This window comes from Podarcis melisellensis (assembly GCF_964234715.1).
Source record: "Podarcis melisellensis genome assembly, chromosome: 2".
Classification (NCBI taxonomy): domain Eukaryota; kingdom Metazoa; phylum Chordata; class Lepidosauria; order Squamata; family Lacertidae; genus Podarcis; species Podarcis melisellensis.
Window position 1 is genome coordinate 13,391,391 of NC_138529.1, and position 16,714 is coordinate 13,408,104.

At 44.6% G+C, this 16,714-nt stretch overlaps 1 protein-coding gene across 4 annotated transcripts in view; it reads right to left on the reverse strand.

The window, feature by feature from the left end:
• Positions 1–14,489: 14,489 nt before the first annotated feature.
• The window catches only part of RNF41 (ring finger protein 41), a 31,521-nt gene continuing 29,296 nt past the window's right edge, over positions 14,490–16,714 (reverse strand). For all 4 annotated transcript variants that reach the window (XM_081898920.1, XM_081898919.1, XM_081898921.1 and 1 more), the window contains one exon: positions 14,490–16,162. In XM_081898920.1, the coding sequence (XP_081755046.1) occupies positions 15,811–16,162 (352 nt within the window). In that variant the 3' untranslated portion in view covers positions 14,490–15,810. The remainder of the gene's footprint in view (positions 16,163–16,714) is intronic.

Consider the following 16,714-nt stretch of genomic DNA (forward strand, 5'->3'; position numbering starts at 1 on the left):
ATCCCCTTAAAGGTTTTTCGACGGAAGCAAATGGGTTTTTATCATCGGGAACAGAATTAGCCCTCGACGTCTGAACAACTTTGTTTCTCAAAAATCCGTAAGCCGCGTGGTCACAATTTCAGGAAAAATCTGACGTTATGCAATTCACTCAAAAATGGTGCCACACTGTTGCAAACCACCCCCTGAAAGGTTTTTCGGTGGAAACAGGTGGGTTTTGCTCATCGGAAACAGAATTAGGCCTTGACGTCTGAACAACCTTTTTTTGAAAAAATCCCTAGGCGCAGTCACAATTTCAGCAAAAATCTGACGTTCTGCAATTCACTCAAAAATGGTGCCAAACTGTTGCAAACCATCCCCTGAAAGGTTTTTCGGTGGAAACAGGTGGGTTTTTATCATCGGGAACAGAATTAGCCCTCGACGTCTGAACAACTTTTTTTTCAAAAAAACCCTAAGCCGCGCAGCCACAATTTCAGCAAAAATCTGACGTTCTGCAATTCACTCAAAGATGGTGCCAAACTGTTGCAAACCATTCCCTGAAAGGATTTTCGTTGGAAACAGGTGGGTTTTTCTCATCGGAAACAGAATTATCCCTCAACGTCTGAACAACTTTTTTTAAAAAAATCCCTAAGCCGCGCGGTCACAATTTCAGCAAAAATCTGACGTTCTGCAATTCATTCAAAAATGGTGCTGAACTGTTGCAAACGATCCCCTGAAAGGTTTCTCGGTGGAAACAGATTGGTTTTTATCATGGGAAACAGAATTAGCCCTCAACGTCTGAACAACTTTTTTTTGATAAAATCCTTAAGCCGCGCGGTCACAATTTCAGCAAAATCTGACGTTCTGCAATTCATTCAAAAATGGTGCTGAACTGTTGCAAACCATCCCCTGAAAGTTTTTTTGTGGGAAAAGGTGGGTTTTTATCATCAGAAACAGAATTAGCCCTCGACATCTGAAGAACTTTAAAAAAAAAAATCCCTAAGCCGCGCGGTCACAATTTCTTCAAAATTTCTGACGTTCTTCAATTCACTCAATAATCGTTCCAAACTGTTGCAAACCACCCCCTGAAAGGTTTTTCGTTGGAAAAAGAAGCGTTTTGCTCATCGGAAACAGAATTAGCCCTCGACGTCTGATCAACTTTTTTTTGAAAAAATCCCTAAGCCGCGTGGTCACAATTTCAGCAAAAATCTGACGTTCTGCAATTCATTCAAAAATGGTGCTGAACTGTAGCAAATGATCCCCTGAAAGGTTTTTCTTTGGAAACAGGTGGGTTTTTATCATCGGGAACAGAATTAGCCCTCAACGTCTGAACAACTTTTAAAAAAAAAAAAAACCCTAAGCCGCGCGGCCACAATTTCAGCAAAAATCTGACGTTCTGCAATTCACTCAAAAATGGTGCCAAAATGTTGCAAACCATCCCCTGAAAGGTTTTTCGTTAGAAACAGATGCGTTTTGCTCATCGGAAACAGAATTAGCCCTAGACGTTTGAACAACATTTTTTTGAAAAACTCCCTAAGCCGCACGGTCACAATTTCAGCAAAAATCTGATGTTCTGCAATTCATTCAAAAATGGTGCCGAACACTAGCAAACGATCCCCTAAAAGGTTTTTCGGTGGAATCAGACGCGTTTTTATCATCTGAAACAGAATTAGCCCTCAACGTCTGAACTGGCGGAAAAACCTTTTTTTGCAAAAATCCCTAAGCCCTGCGGTCACAATTTCTTCAAAATTTTTCGACGTTCTGCAATTCACTCAAAAATGGTGCCAAACTGTTGCAAACCATCCCCTGAAAGGTTTTTCGGTGGAAACAGGTGGGTTTTTATCATCGGAAACAGAATTAGCCCTCGACGTCTGAACACCTTTTTTTTTGCAAAAATCCCTAAGCCGCGCGGTCACAATTTCAGCAAAATTTCTGAGGTTCTGCAATTCACTCAAAGATGGTGCTGAACTGTTGCAAACGATCCCTTGAAAGGTTTTTTGGTGGAAACTTTATCATCGGAAACAGAATTAGCCCTCGAGGTCTGAACACCTTTTTTTTGCAAAAATCCCTAAGCCGCGCGGTCACAATTTCTTCAAAATTTCTGAGGTTCTGCAATTCACTCAAAAATGGTGCTAAAGTGTTGCAAACGATCCCCTGAAAGGTTTTTCGGTGGAAACAGATGCGTTTTTATCATCGGAAACAGAATTAGCCCTTGACGTCTGAACTGGCGGAAAAACCTTTTTTTGCAAAAATCCCTAAGCCGCGCGGTCACAATTTCTTCAAAATTTCTGAGGTTCTGCAATTCACTGAAAAATGGTGCTGAAGTGTTGCAAACGATCCCCTGAAAGGTTTTTCGGTGGAAACAGATGCGTTTTTATCATCGGAAACAGAATTAGCCCTTGACGTCTGAACTGGCGGAAAAACCTTTTTTTGCAAAAATCCCTAAGCCGCGCGGTCACAATTTCAGCAAAAATCAGATGTTCTGCAGTTCACTCAAAAATGGTGCCAAACTCTTGCAAACGACCTGCTGAAAGGTTTTTCGATGGAAAAAGATGGGATTTTATCATCGGAAACAACATTTTTTTGCAAAAATCGCTAAGCCGCGCGGTCGCAATTTCAGCAAATATCTGACGTTCTGCAATTCACTAAAAAATGGTGCCAAACTCTTGCAAACCATCCCCTGAAAGGTTTTTCGGTGGAAACAGAAGGGTTTCTATCATCGGAAAAAGAATTAGCCCTGGACGTCTGAACTTGCAGAAAACCTTTTTTTGTTCTGAAATCCACTGAGGAGGCATGTGTTGTTGTTATTTTAAGAACCCGACTCATAATCTTTGTTTCTTTTTATTTTTGCCATCCTATATATTCCTGCCTTGCGCAATTAACTTATCCTCCCATGTATTTTCATTATATAAAAATAAATTATCTCCTTAATCTCGTAAATTCCAGTCATGGGTTGGTTAGTTAGTTAGTTCTTCATGGAAATCTTGAAGCTGGGGGTGTGTGCAGGAGGAAGTTGGGTGGGAAAAGGGATGAGGCTCCTTCAAATGAAGAGAGAGAGAAGCAGAACTGTCCCCAAAGAACCAAAAATGTCACATTTTGTCATGGGCATTTTTCTTTTTGCACAACAAGGGAGAGAAAGGAAACTTTGGCCAATCTCAGAGCCGGAGAATATGGGGCATCTGTGGCCCTCCAGGCTGTTATAGACTGCAATGGGGGGGCAGTGTGGTTTAGTGGTTAGAGCACTGGACTGGGACTGGAGGTTTCGAATCATGCCCCACAGCCAGGCCATGTTCCTCTGGCCTCATGAGGAGCCTCTTTTGTGGGGCTAGCGAGTCGAGTCCTAGGCCACGTGGAAAGGGTCTAGCAGGGTGCGACCTTCACGCCCCACAGCCAGGCAAATCTATTTCATACCACACCATATGGCAGCCATTTTGTCTTTTGCTATGTTCTCCTTGGTAGCCAATTGGTGGACTGGCCCATGTAGCACTTTCCCAAAATTGGTCTGGCTCCATATGAAATGTAGCACCCTGCTTGTGGTTAACGCTTAGCTGGAATGAAATATTCAATGCAGCAATAGAGAAATTAAAATAATAATTTATTTGTCAGACAAATATATGATAGGCACAGTGGTATATTGTTACCAAAGCTCTGCCTATCCTCCAGCCCTGATGGTCAGCACTTATATTTCCTCAGCCCAGCCCCCTTGCTCCTCCTTTGGCTGCCTCTGTCCAATCAGCCTGGTTGAAATTCCTATTGGCTGTTTGCTAGAACCAATCATAAAAGATACACCCATTTCCTATTACCCTTTATAGGAGGCAAAGAGCTATATTTCCTTCTATCCATAAATGGCAAACAAGTAGCATATATCTTACATTTGCCTCAACAAGGCACCTTAATTACCAGATCACCTTTTGCCCTTGTTACCCCTCCAAAGTCCTTAGCCAGCTGGTCTTCTGCCTGGCATAAAAACATTTGCAAATATATCTTTAAGCTCATTTTAAATACAGGCCTTGATCAGATGCCTCAGAAATACCCCACTTTGTATATTAATAGGAGCACGGGATGTTCTGCATTTATATCCACGGGGGGGGGGGGGGAATCTCATGAGCGATATGTCAAATGTGTTTTTACGCTTGGGGGCTGCTGCGTCGCTTGTTCCTGAACCTTTTCTTCCTTCCAAATGCCCTGAAGATCCATTGCACACCTTGACTTGCATGAAACCTCCTCTCTTTTTTTTCTCAGGGAACCACTTTTCTATTGGAGGGTGTCACTGAGGAGAGTTTTCAATGGAGATGGTGTATCCAGATTAAGTGGGGGAAACAGAACGGAAGAGCATTTGGGTGTGGATGATGTCATGGAGATACAGAACTGGACTTGCGTCTTTGAGGGGGGTGAGCTCCCGTTGCTCGATCCCTGCTCCTGCCAACCTAGCAGTTCCAAACCACGTCAAAGTGCAAGTAGATAAATAGGTACCACTCCGGCAGGACGGTAAACGGCGTTTCTGTGCGCTGCTGTGGTTTCGCCAGAAGCGGCTTAGTCTTGCTGGCCACATGACCTGGAAAAATTGTCTGCGGACCAATGTCAGCTCCCTCGGCCAGTAAAGCCAATGAGTGGCTCAACCCCAGAGCCGTGACTGGACTTAACTGTCAGGGGTCCTTTACCTTTACCTTTTTAAAAGCACTGCACACTGCCATGCGATGTGAAAGTGCTTCATCTTATCAATGGTCACAACTCCTGAAATGAATGGATGGCTCCAATGCTCCATTTGCTGCCTTCCTTCAAACATTAACATTTGTGTATGCTGTAAGATGTTTAAAATAGTCAAAAAGATGACAGCTTTTAATTCCTCCGAATTTGATATCTACTTTAGATTTTTAAAGGCTGGCTCCCAAAGTTATTTCAGGTGAAATAGATGGATTTAGGCCCATTGCTTGGCCGAATGTTAATCTCACACACACACACTTCAGTGGAAACTGCATGCAGCTGAGCAGCTCACATTCGGAGCATCAACACAGAAAGAAACAGGAAGGAAGCAACACAAATATTTTGACGGAAGTGTCTTAGGAAAGTGATTTTAAATCATGGACACCTAGGTTCTGAAAATGGTGTTGCCCGTATTGGTGTGAGTGATGGGGTCCCATGGCACAAATTCCATGTAATCCCAGTGCAAAGGAAAAGAGCTAAGATCTAGGAGCTAAGAACGATAGATTTGTAAGGAGTCTTCAATAATTTTGCCAAGGCAATTCTTATTGTTCAGGGCCTCATGCTATTAGCCTTTCTTCTACATGGAGATCCTTTGTGAAATGCATTCAGGAACATCAAACAAATCTGTACTGAGATACACATACTGTATCACCATTTTTACTGCTGGAACTGCTCTGAATCTGACTTCAGGAAGAACGTGTTTTAACTGCGCAGTGTCCTGGAATAGACACTCTGCATTGGGAAAGAAGGGAACTGAGTTCCCTCCCATTTTCCACTTTCCCGATGTTCCAAATGACCAGTACCCTGGAGTTATGATTTGTGTTGTTGTCAGGATTCTAACTGGCCTGTAACTGACCTAAGAATCCTGCAGAGCAGTTGCTGCTGTGGCTGGCCGGCTGCTCAGGCGAACGTCAGCTCAGTGGCCAACAGCTCAGTCTTCTTGAGGCTCAGGAGCACCTAGCAAATCCCTGCTCTGTTCCTGGCACGCTAGACTCTAGCTGAGGAAGGCATTTCACGTAAGTTTATGGATTAAACATTCCTCACTATGCCATAGCTGTGTTTATGCTCGGTGGAAAAGGATAGCTGCAGTAGCAGATAGCAGAAGAGCAAAACATGAGCAGCTCCCATCCACAACAGGTTGCTGAGGTTCTGGCCATTTTCACAGGAACAGTGCAAGAGTATATTAAATCAGTAGCAGTTTGCTGGAAGAAAGTATGTGTGGATCAGATGTCTATGCCTAACCAGGGGGTGGGAGAGAGCAGGGGAACTCTCTCTTTTGCTTCTCCTTTCTGTGCATGGAAGGAAGAATGCAGGAGGGAGGATGTCCTTCAATGACTAGACATGCCTGTTATTCCCTCTCTCACTGCATCTTGTCTTCTCTTTTGTTTCCAGGATGTCTTCCAAGGTCTCCCCTGCTCCCCCCCTCTCCAAACCCCCCATGCGGGTGAAAGAAGGCTCCCTGGTGCTCAGGTGGCTGAGATTAGTGTCCGGTCTCCACTTGTGTGCATTCCTCATGGACACTGTGGCCTGGATGATGTGCATTGCCTCAACAGCCGTTGTCAACTGGCGAGTGTGGCGTGTGGACAACATTAAGGGAATTGGCTCTGGAAACATCTGGATTGGAATCTGGAAGGTCTGTTTTTTGAAAGACCCTTCTAACGACGGAAACTATTATTACCATTGTGAAGAGCTCCATGAACAACATCCAAGCCTCCCAAGGGAAATTTTTATTGCTCAGGACTTAATGGCCTTAGCTGCCATTATGAATTCAGCGGCCCTTGGATTACAGTTATTTGCCCTCTGCAATGTGTTTGAGCCCAGAAAACATAAGGATTTTCTCTTAACCTTTTTGGGGCTTGGAGCTCTGCTGAACTTACCAGCAGGGATACTCGTCCTGATTTCCGTGATATGGAACATGTCTGCTGTCTTACAAAATGGGGAAATTGACTTCCCTGAATCTTTTGAATTGCCTCAAATTCCCAGCGAGCAGCATATTGGACCTTCTATTTATCTAGGCCTAATCGCTGCAGGTTTCCAGCTGCTGAGTGCAGCATTTGTTGGGATTCAGAGATGTCGCATCAGGACCACCGCAACAGATACATCTCAAATAGAAACTGTAGTGCTGATTACCCCAGGAAGTGCGGCGAAAAGCGAGAGTCTAACTACTTGTTCAAAGTGTGGTTCTCTCCTGGACCTGGTAATTGAAGAGAAATCCTCCACAGTGGAGATGGAGGAAACCCATGCGGAAGATCTTGTCAAATCCTGCGCAGTTGAGATGGAGGAAGGCTGTGCAAGTGATCTTGTCATTCCAGAGGAATCCTGCACAGTTGAGATGGAGGAAAGCTGTGCAAGTGATCTTGTCATTCCAGAGGAATCCTGCACAGTTGAGATGGAGGAAAGCTGTGCAAGTGATCTTGTCATTCCAGAGGAATCCTGCACAGTTGAGATGGAGAAAAGCTGTGCAAGTGATCTTGTCATTCCAGAGGAATCCTGCGCAGTGGAGATGAAGGAAAGCCATACACCCAAAGCTTACCTGAAGGACATCAAAGGCCACCTGATGTCCCCAAACATACGATTATACATGTGATTCGCTTCAACCGTAAAGACTAAACTATCAGATCCCGATCCACACAGATCGCTCCATACGCACATGGATCTGCGTGGATCAGGGTATGATAGTTTTGTTTTGGGACTTCAGGTGGGCTTTGATGTCCTTCAAGTGAGGAGGCCTCTTTTTATGACTAGTATTTATTTATTTATTTATTTATTTATTTATTTATTTATTTAAGATTTTGTTGATTTACAAAAGTGTGCGATGTCTCTCTCTCATGTCCCCCCCCCCATGTAACACTTTTACAAATCATTTTCATTTGTTGAGGGGGGGGAAGATGGGTGGGGGTGGGGTCGGGTGGCGATTTTTCTATTTTACTTACTATATGTAGGGTTTGGTGTCAGGTTATTTGTGCAGATTCTTTGCTGTTTGCTTGTAATTAATAAACCAATTAATAAACCAATATTAATTAAAATATTGATCTGTTCGCACGATCTTGGCCAGTCTTAATGCAGGGAATCGTAAACTATCAGATGCAGATCCACGCAGATCGCTCCGTACACACATAGATCTGCGTGGATCAGGATTTCAGGGATTTTGGGACTTCAGGTGGGCTTTGATGTCCTTCAGGTGAGGAGGTCTCTTTTTATGATTTATTTGTTTTTAGTATTTATTTATTTACTTATTAAAGATTTTTGTTGATTTACAAAAGTGTGCAATGTCTCTCTCTCATGTTTTTCCCCCATGTAACATTTTTACAAATCAGTTTCATTTGTTGAGACATTAGGAAGGAAAGGGGAAAGAGGTGGAGGGGGGGGAAAGATGGGTGGGGGTGGGGTCGGGTGGCCTAGGGTGTGGTTATTCATTTGTAGTTGGCTGTGGTGGTCTTTGTTTTCATGTGTGAGTGGGGTGGGTGGGTGTTTTGGATCAGCAACAAATCTACTTATGCCAAGACCTCCCTTAAAGCAGTAGTGGATCACCATGAAGAAGGCGCCACCACTGAGAAGGCCTCTGCTTGGTTCCCTGTAACTTGGCTGCTCCCAGAGATGATGGGGGGGAATCATATTTTTTTCCTTGATTTCCCCCTCTGAAAACTAGGTACACCCTATGGTCAGGTGTGCCCTATGGAGCGAAAAATACCGTAATAATAATTTAGTTAGACCCCGCCCATCCGGCTGGGTTTTCCCCTCTTTTAATTCTAATAGCGCATTAAAGTTCTGATATAAAAAAGGTTTGTCCTGGAATATCAGTTCTGGGAGGGGGGAAGAGCTAAGTGCCTTCATGCCCTGCCTGGAAGCTTCCTTGAATCATCCGTCCAGTTTTTGTGGACATCAGTGCATTGGACTAGAATGAGCTATCGGTCTGCCCCTGCTTTGTTCTACATCTGAAGCATTTAAAAAAACTTTTTCAGTTGGTTCCATTAAATACACAGCCTGCCTATGGGATGCACTGTAATTTTGTTGCTTACTGCTTCTCTTGTTGAAATTTGTAAATGTTTTAGTGGGTATTGTGGATTTTTTTGATACCGTATTTTTCCGTGTATAAGACAATGCTTTTTGCTATAAAAAAATTAGGCAAAAATTGGGTGTCATCTTATACACGGATAGTGAATGCAGAAGGGGGACATGTGATTAATGGCAGCAGCAAGGAGGAGATTGGCAGTGGCGATTGGGCAGGTGAGTGGTGGCTGCGGCAAGGCCTGCTGGCAATTGGCTGTGGCAACTGGGCAGGCAATTAGTGGCTCTGGCGAGGCTGGCAGGCGATTGGCGGCTGCGGCAAGTGGGTGGGAGGGCTGTGGTGGTGGCGAGCGGGCAGACAATTGGTGGCTGCGGTGAGGTGTGCGATCTGCAGTGGTGGGTAGGCGGGTGAGTAAATGGTGAAAGTGACCCCCCCCCCCCAAAAAATAAACCTAAACAATTAAATTTCTTTATTTTGGGTTTAAATAAAAAGGGGGGTTGTCTTATACATGGGGTTGTCTTATACACTGAAAAATACGGTATTTTGTTAGTTGCTCCTTGGGATTTTTTATCAAAAAGTGCCTTTGAAATGTTTTAAATAAAAATTGAGTATTCCCAGTAGAGGGCAGCAGTACATAACAGCTGAAGTTGTCCTTCCTATTCATGTAAGTTTTTTTATGATGAAAAATATACAAACAAGTACAGTGGTACCTCGGGTTAAGTACTTAATTCGTTCTGGAGGTCCGTTCTTAACCTGAAACTGTTCTTAACCTGAAGCACCGCTTTAGCTAATGGGGCTCCTGCTGCCGCCGCACCGCCAAAGCACGATTTCTGTTCTCATCCTGAAGCAAAGTTCTTAACCTGAAGCACTATTTCTGGGTTAGTGGAGTCTCTAACCTGAAGCGTATGTAACCCGAGGTACCACTGTAGAGCCGTTTTCAGAAGGATAGATATGCTACTAAAGATTTACTCATAGCCAACAAGAGTTAAGAGTGAATCTCAGGTACTATCAAGGGTGCACCTGAAACATTTTGGAACCTTTTAGAAAGCATTACACAAACGCTGATTATTAAAGCATTTTTTTTGTCTTCAAGAGCGTGCATTGCACCACTGAACCTTCCTCATGCTAAGCTTACTGGAGGGTTGAATTAGGCCTAATCCTATGTGTTAAGTTACATGATACATCACACATGTCCTCCAATCAGCCCCCCCAAATTGAAATACTCGCGGCGCTCATCTCGCTTTATTGGCCGAGGAAGCCGGCGCACAGCTTCCGGGTCAGGTGGCCAGCATGACTAAGCCGCTTCTGGCAAACCACAGCAGCGCACGGAAACGCCATTTACCTTCCCACTGGAGCGGTACCTATTTATCTACTTGCACTATGACGTGCTTTTGAACTGCTAGGTTGGCAAGAGCAGGGACCGAGCAACGGGAGCTCACCCCGTCACGGGGATTCAAACTGCCGACCTTCTGATCGGCAAGTTTGGAAGAAGAAGAAGAGTTTGGATTTGATATCCCTCTTTATCACTACCCGAAGGAGTCTCAAAGCGGCATTCTCCTTTCCCTTCCTCCCCCACAACAAACACTCTGTGAGGTGAGTGGGGCTGAGAGGCTTCAGAGAAGTGTGACTAGCCCAAGGTCACCCAGCAGCTGCATGTGGAGGAGTGGAGACCCGAACCCGGTTCACCAGGTTACGAGACTAGGCTCTGTGGTTTAACCCACAGCGCCACCCGCATCCCTTTTTATTTATTTATAGGGGTGCCCTATAAATTGTTGGGAGCACCTAACAGTGCAGATGTTGCTGTGTTCCCAACCCCACCCAGCCCACGTGGCCAATGGTCAGGGTGATGGCAATTGTAGGAAGGCAACTGGCGCGCAATCCTGTTTTAAAGGCACATGGCAGTCTCTTTGCAGTGCTTGATCGCAACGCTAAACTCAGGCACATTAGCTTGTAGCTTTCAACTGAATGGTATTTGTAGGAGTCATAAGGCAGGACCTTTTTATTTGGGGGGCCTTCGGCCATTCCCATGCCTCCACTTGAAAGGTACTGGATACAAAAGAAAAGAGGTATCATTTGTTCGTACTTCTGGAGTCGAGATACCAATTCCTGATCATCTGAAAACCCAAAAGCATGAAGTTAAAAGGCAGAACTGCCAAGACATCGTTCAGAAGCCTCAAGTTCCACTTTACAAAGCGCACACCAGCTTCCTCGTGAGAAACTAAAAGGCACCGGGTGGCTAGATCCATTCCTCCTGTGGCCTCACCTCTCTGCCTTATTTTCTACCCTGTCCTCAGTCTCCATGTTTTTATGCCTGTACCAAGCTCCCAGGTGGCTGCATATGGCCTCAATTTGAGAAATCATGATAAGGTATCCATTTGCTAAGAGATGGGAAACTAGAGCCATCAGAATCCCATCTTAGGAGCTACAGCAAGGATCTTCTAAGAACGTATTCATCTTAACCCACTATTATTTCACACATCCAGGGAGAGACAGACCCGGTTTCTAAGCGGAGAAAGAATGAAAATTACCTTTTCCATTGAAATGGCAGAAAACAAATTCAGGCTGTACCAAATATAAAGGGATATATATATATATAAGGGAAGAGAGAAAACCTGTTTCACACACATTGTTTCAAATGATCAAGGTACCCACTGACGCTTTCTTCTTTTTAAGCCTGACCCTAGCTAGTGTTTGTCAGCAGTTTAATTGACAGTACCCAAAGGCAGCTGTGGCAGAAAAACAGATCAAACCCTTATAGCAGAAAGCAATGGTTTTGTTTAGCTAGAATTCATTTGGCATTAACTTGCTACAGGAACGCAAACCATGCAACATGTCAACAGGCATGGCAGCTAATAACTAAAACTGTGTTGAAGAATTTGGCTTGAATTTGGTAGGAGCTGTTGTTCCCTTTCCGTAGAGGTCAGTTCTGGCAAACCTACTGGGGAAGAAAGTCTCTTCCAGGGCCTAAGGGCCTCCCGGTTTTTTAAGCCTCTGCAGATGGCTTAGTTTCACCATTCTCCATCTACCTACCTAACACATTCCGAGCACCTGCTACAAACCCCCCAGTTGCTCATATCAAAACAAGATCATTTGTCCAATTCTCTCCACTTCTTCCCAGAGTTTGCAGGCACACCTGTGTGAACACGATATATCCCAATGGTCAAAACTCAGTAAGGGTTAAAAATCCTTCCCAACTCCTTATACCCGATTTGGGGGATGCAACTTTCCCGGCAACCCCCTCCTCCTGCTTCCACAGAGAAGCTGTTGTCTTGTCAACATTAGGGGTGACCACTGCTCCTTGCCCGATTTTTCTTCTTACAATTGCTTACCTTACAGAGTAAATTTATCCTAGCTATTTTTGCTCTGTCCCCATATAATTCCTCTGGGCTGTGGCTCAATGGCCGAACACGGTTCGTGCAAAAGGACCCAGGTTCTCCAGCATCTCCAGGTACGGTTGGCAAACACTACTGATATCCTGCATTGCAGGGGGTTGGACTAGATTACCCTTGGGATCCCTTCCAATTCTACAATTCTATGATCCTGGAGAGATGCTTTCAGTCAGTGGTGACTACACTGGGTAAGATACCCCAGTACTGTCTTACTCAGTTTAAGGCGGCTTCATATGTTCCTTTGCTTTAAATAAGGGTTTCTTTGCTTTTAACGGCAACTGTGGGTTAAACCACAGAGCCTAGGACTTGCCGATCAGAAGGTTGGCGGTTCGAATCCCCGCAACAGGGTGAGCTCCCGTTGCTCGGTCCCTGCTCCTGCCAACCTAGCAGTTTGAAAGCGTGTCAAAGTGCAAGTAGATAAATAGGTACCGCTCCAGCGGGAAGGTAAACGGTGTTTCCATGTGCTGCTCTGGTTCGCCAGAAGCGGCTTAGTCATGCTGGCCACATGACCCGGAAGCTGTATGCCGGTTCCCTCAGCCAATAAAGCGAGATGAGCGCCGCAACCCCAGACTCGGTCACGACTGGAACTAATGGTCAGGGGTCCCTTTACCCTTTACTTAACCTAGGGTTGATTGTCGATTACAATCCAAGTAACATTTCTCCCCACAAACTAAGTTGTCAGCTTATGCTACAAGCTGTCAGTTTATGCTACACTGGGCAACACAGTATGCACGGGTTAAAACTGGATTTGCCGTGATAAAGGGGTACCTCCCGGGCTGCCCATCTCTCACCCCCCCTTTAAAATACCTCTGAATCCCTTACAGTGCCTTGTGGGTTAAGGAAGGAAGTGGTGATAAACAAGTGCTGGTTGACTGTGACATGGCAGCAGTTCATGCATTTTTCTACGCCCATGTCGTACCTGAGTACGTTACTAAGGAACCAAGCAGCTTTCCGAGAGGTTAATGCAAAAAAGGAACCAAGCAGCTTTGCAAAGTTTTCATGCAGGATGTAACACACCTGAGTCTGAAGGAAGCTTGTAAAGGAGTCAGGAAAAAGGCAATTTATTAGTGCAGTCAACACAATTGAACAGCAAAACACAAAATGCGATCAGCAACTTGCGTACTGCCAGGAGACATAACAAACTCTATGGTACGTTTCAGAGCACAAGAGTGACAGCAGGACATCGAGGGGAGGTAAACAAGATGTGTTAGGAGAAAACAGTGAAGTCAGTTTAGCTCAAGATACAGTTATTAGGTTGGATTTAGCAGCTTTTTCAATTCCTGAGCAACAGGGACAGAGTTAGAAATTACTTCCAACCAGCAGATTCCCCTTTCTAAACATGTCATGATCACTGACATGTAAACGAGCACAACCCATTCCATCCCTAAAACTGATCTGACTTTTGAAGCACATTCCAGGTGTTTTTAAATCATCACTTACAAAATTGAAGTACGAATAAATGAACTGTAAAGTTACTTTTAAGTGGCAGCTCATACAGTTAACAGTTGTAAAAGCTGAAACACCATAGGAAATGGTAACAGGCTTGGTTTCTGAAGCAAAGTTCTACTTGGGAGCAGAGCATAAGCAGTGTGCCAACAAAGGAGAAAAACTGGGAGGAGGAGGAAAACGGAGGACACGGCAGAGCTGGAGAGCAACTAATGAACAGGTCTGTGAAAAAGCAAAGGCCACAAACAGAATGATTGCTGCAGACTTAAGTATCTCCAAAGCACTAGCATTTCCCACAGAATGAAACTGGAAACAGCATCTGCTTGGTGAATATTCAAGATCATAGACAAAAGCTAAGCTGCATTATTCATGCACTTTATTCGTAGGAATGATTGAAGTTCCGCAAGAGGGATGGAGATTATTTTTGAAGGGGTTTAAGAATCGTGTCTTCCTATACTCTTCTATCCTCTCCCCCCCACACACACCCCAACACACTTTCCACAAAAAGAGCAATGGTTGCCAATGGTTAATGGTTCCCAATAAACGCTGATTCTCCACCATAGGATCACCATGAAGAACCAGGCCACTTACAGGACTGGGAAAACACTTCTTAGATGATATACTCCATTGCATCCATTTACAGTGCGGCAGGAGAGGAAACATTCCTCAAGCAGCCATCATTCCTGTTGATAGTATCCAGGAGTTCTTTCTGTCCCAAACATTTGCAGATGGTAACTGCTTGCAAAGTGGTCCAAATTCTATGTTGAAGGCAGCAGCTATGGTCATCTACTGTTGCAAATCCCTTATGTGAAATATTAACAGCAACCATTTCAGGCAGCAATAGCACAAGAAAGGGAATTAAACCTTGGTTCAAAGTTTCTGCTCAGCTGAGGATATTCAGGGAGTCTTAACAAAATGAAAGCTGTTCAGAAGGGATGGTACTGTCAGTGTTTTGATACAGAGCGAGGTCCAACTGCTCTTTTATTGATGCTTTTATTCCTTGCCCCACCAACTCCAGCACAAATGCTTAAAAGCAAGGAAGAAATATTCAAAGCAACACACACAAAAAGAAAGTGGCTGTAAAAAAACGGTTGCAAATAAATTAAATTTCACAGGCAAACTAAACTTGGACCTGAAGACATTCCTGACCACTGTATTTAAAAAATAAAATAAGGGAAACATATAAAGGCAAAAGTAGTACAAAAAAATACTGGACACAATCATCAAGATGTCAAAAACAAAAACAAAACACAGATTTATCAAAACAGCCAACGTACAATGACAAGACAGTTTCATCCAGGTTAATTTCATATTTTTTTCCATTTTCTTTGCAAGGTCACGAAGTTGAGACAACCTTAAATGGCACACACGCAATTCAGAGGAGTCTGGTTCTGTTCAAACTGAGCAGAGCATCTGCTTGAAGGCTTGCATCCTATGAGAAAGGATTGAAGTCAGCAAAGAACCTGACCTCACCAGCGGCACTTTGAGAGTACGAGGAGGAAGATGACATCTGGGTTCTGCGAGGAGATGTGCATTTAATTCTGCACCAGCAGCAGCAGCAACAGCAGATTGCTAAAAATGCTAATTCTGTTGAAAACCAGGCCCTATCTGAAAAGGAAGGGTCGTCTCCTGGGCAACGTAAGGCCACGCATCTCAAGGAAGTTGCAGAAATTGTCCTGTCGGGTTTTTGGCTCCATAACATTTTGTACGCCAAAGACATCACTACTGGGATGTATATTTTATTTGGCATTACTCCCAGTTTGGCATCTGCCTTCTCATGTACCCCATCCTTGTCCATCCACCCCATCCCACCCCCCAAAAAGGCTGCAAAATTTGTGCCTTAAAGGTACTGTGTGAAAGTAAGATGCTATGGGGCCAAGATGGAAAAAGCGTGTGCCCTGCACAGAGATGCTCTGAAGAGAAACCAAGTCATCTGGGCCAATGCACTCATGTCAGGAGACTGAAGACTTCTCTAAAGACGTTTACGGCAGAAGCCCACTTACCGGAGCACAGAGGAGTTTCTTGTGCTTTTATGAAGACATTTGGAAACCTGCGCCAACATCAAACCGGAGTGGGATTATCACAAGGGGGTGGGGGTGGGGTGGGGAAATGCAGCACGGCATCTTGCATAAGTTGCTGGGCACCTGCCCAGTATAATTAGGAAGTGGTGTGTTAATCAACAGAGAGAAATAATGCCCTGACACGGCACAGCGGGGCAAGATCAGTCAGCTTGGACACGGTATATTTCTCTCTCAAGCACGTTCGTTCATCATCTCTGCTAAGTCTTTAGATTTCCTCCACTCCGTGTGCAAATATCATAACCAGGCCTGGCTCCAGCACCATCTCCTCACCCATGTGCTGATTCTCACAGGCCATCACCACCACAGCCTGCTTGCCCGGAATGCGTTTGGCCACATAGTTTTCGTAATAGCGCCGGTTCATCTGGCGGGTTTCTAGCGTGGCCAGGCCCTGTGGCCAGTTCCGTTCGTGGGCGTTTTCAATCAACTCGTTGATGATGGATGTGGGGCAGCCACTCTCCACCAACGAGCGCTTGATGACAGCCTGAAGTACGGCGTCTGGTGTAGAAATCATACCGCCCCATCGTGTCACTCGGGCTGGCTGCAAGGAGTTCACCCACCTAGAAGCAATTGGGGGGAAAAACACAAGTCAATGTAAGAGAAATATCAGGGGAAACACAGAGCGTTACCTACAAGCCTGAAGGTGAGGAATCCTAAATTGTATTGTTGATCTAACCTCTGGCCTTGGGCCAAACTACAATAGTAGTCTTGACTCAGAAGCTGCCAGCTTATTCTGAGCACTTCTGCAGATATTAACTGGGGTTGTAACTCACTTTAAAGTGTGTGTGTGTGTGTGTGTAAAAGGTGAAAAATAAATGCAACGAATGCATGGCATTTTGCTTCCAACTTTGAGGAAAACACAATGGAATGGGAAGAGACTTGGTTTTCCAACTTTCCATCTTTAGAGAACACTTTCCTCATTGATCTGTCCCCTCCAAGAAACCCCTTGCACATTATACACAATTCCGGGGCGTGTTCTAGGAGGCTCATTCAGTTTACTCGGAACCTTGGCCAGACCTGATGGGTCTCCAGTTGCCTCAGGTAAACCATGTGATCCTCAAAACACACCCAGCTACCCCTGACCCCCACTTCTCTATGGTTGTGTATCACAC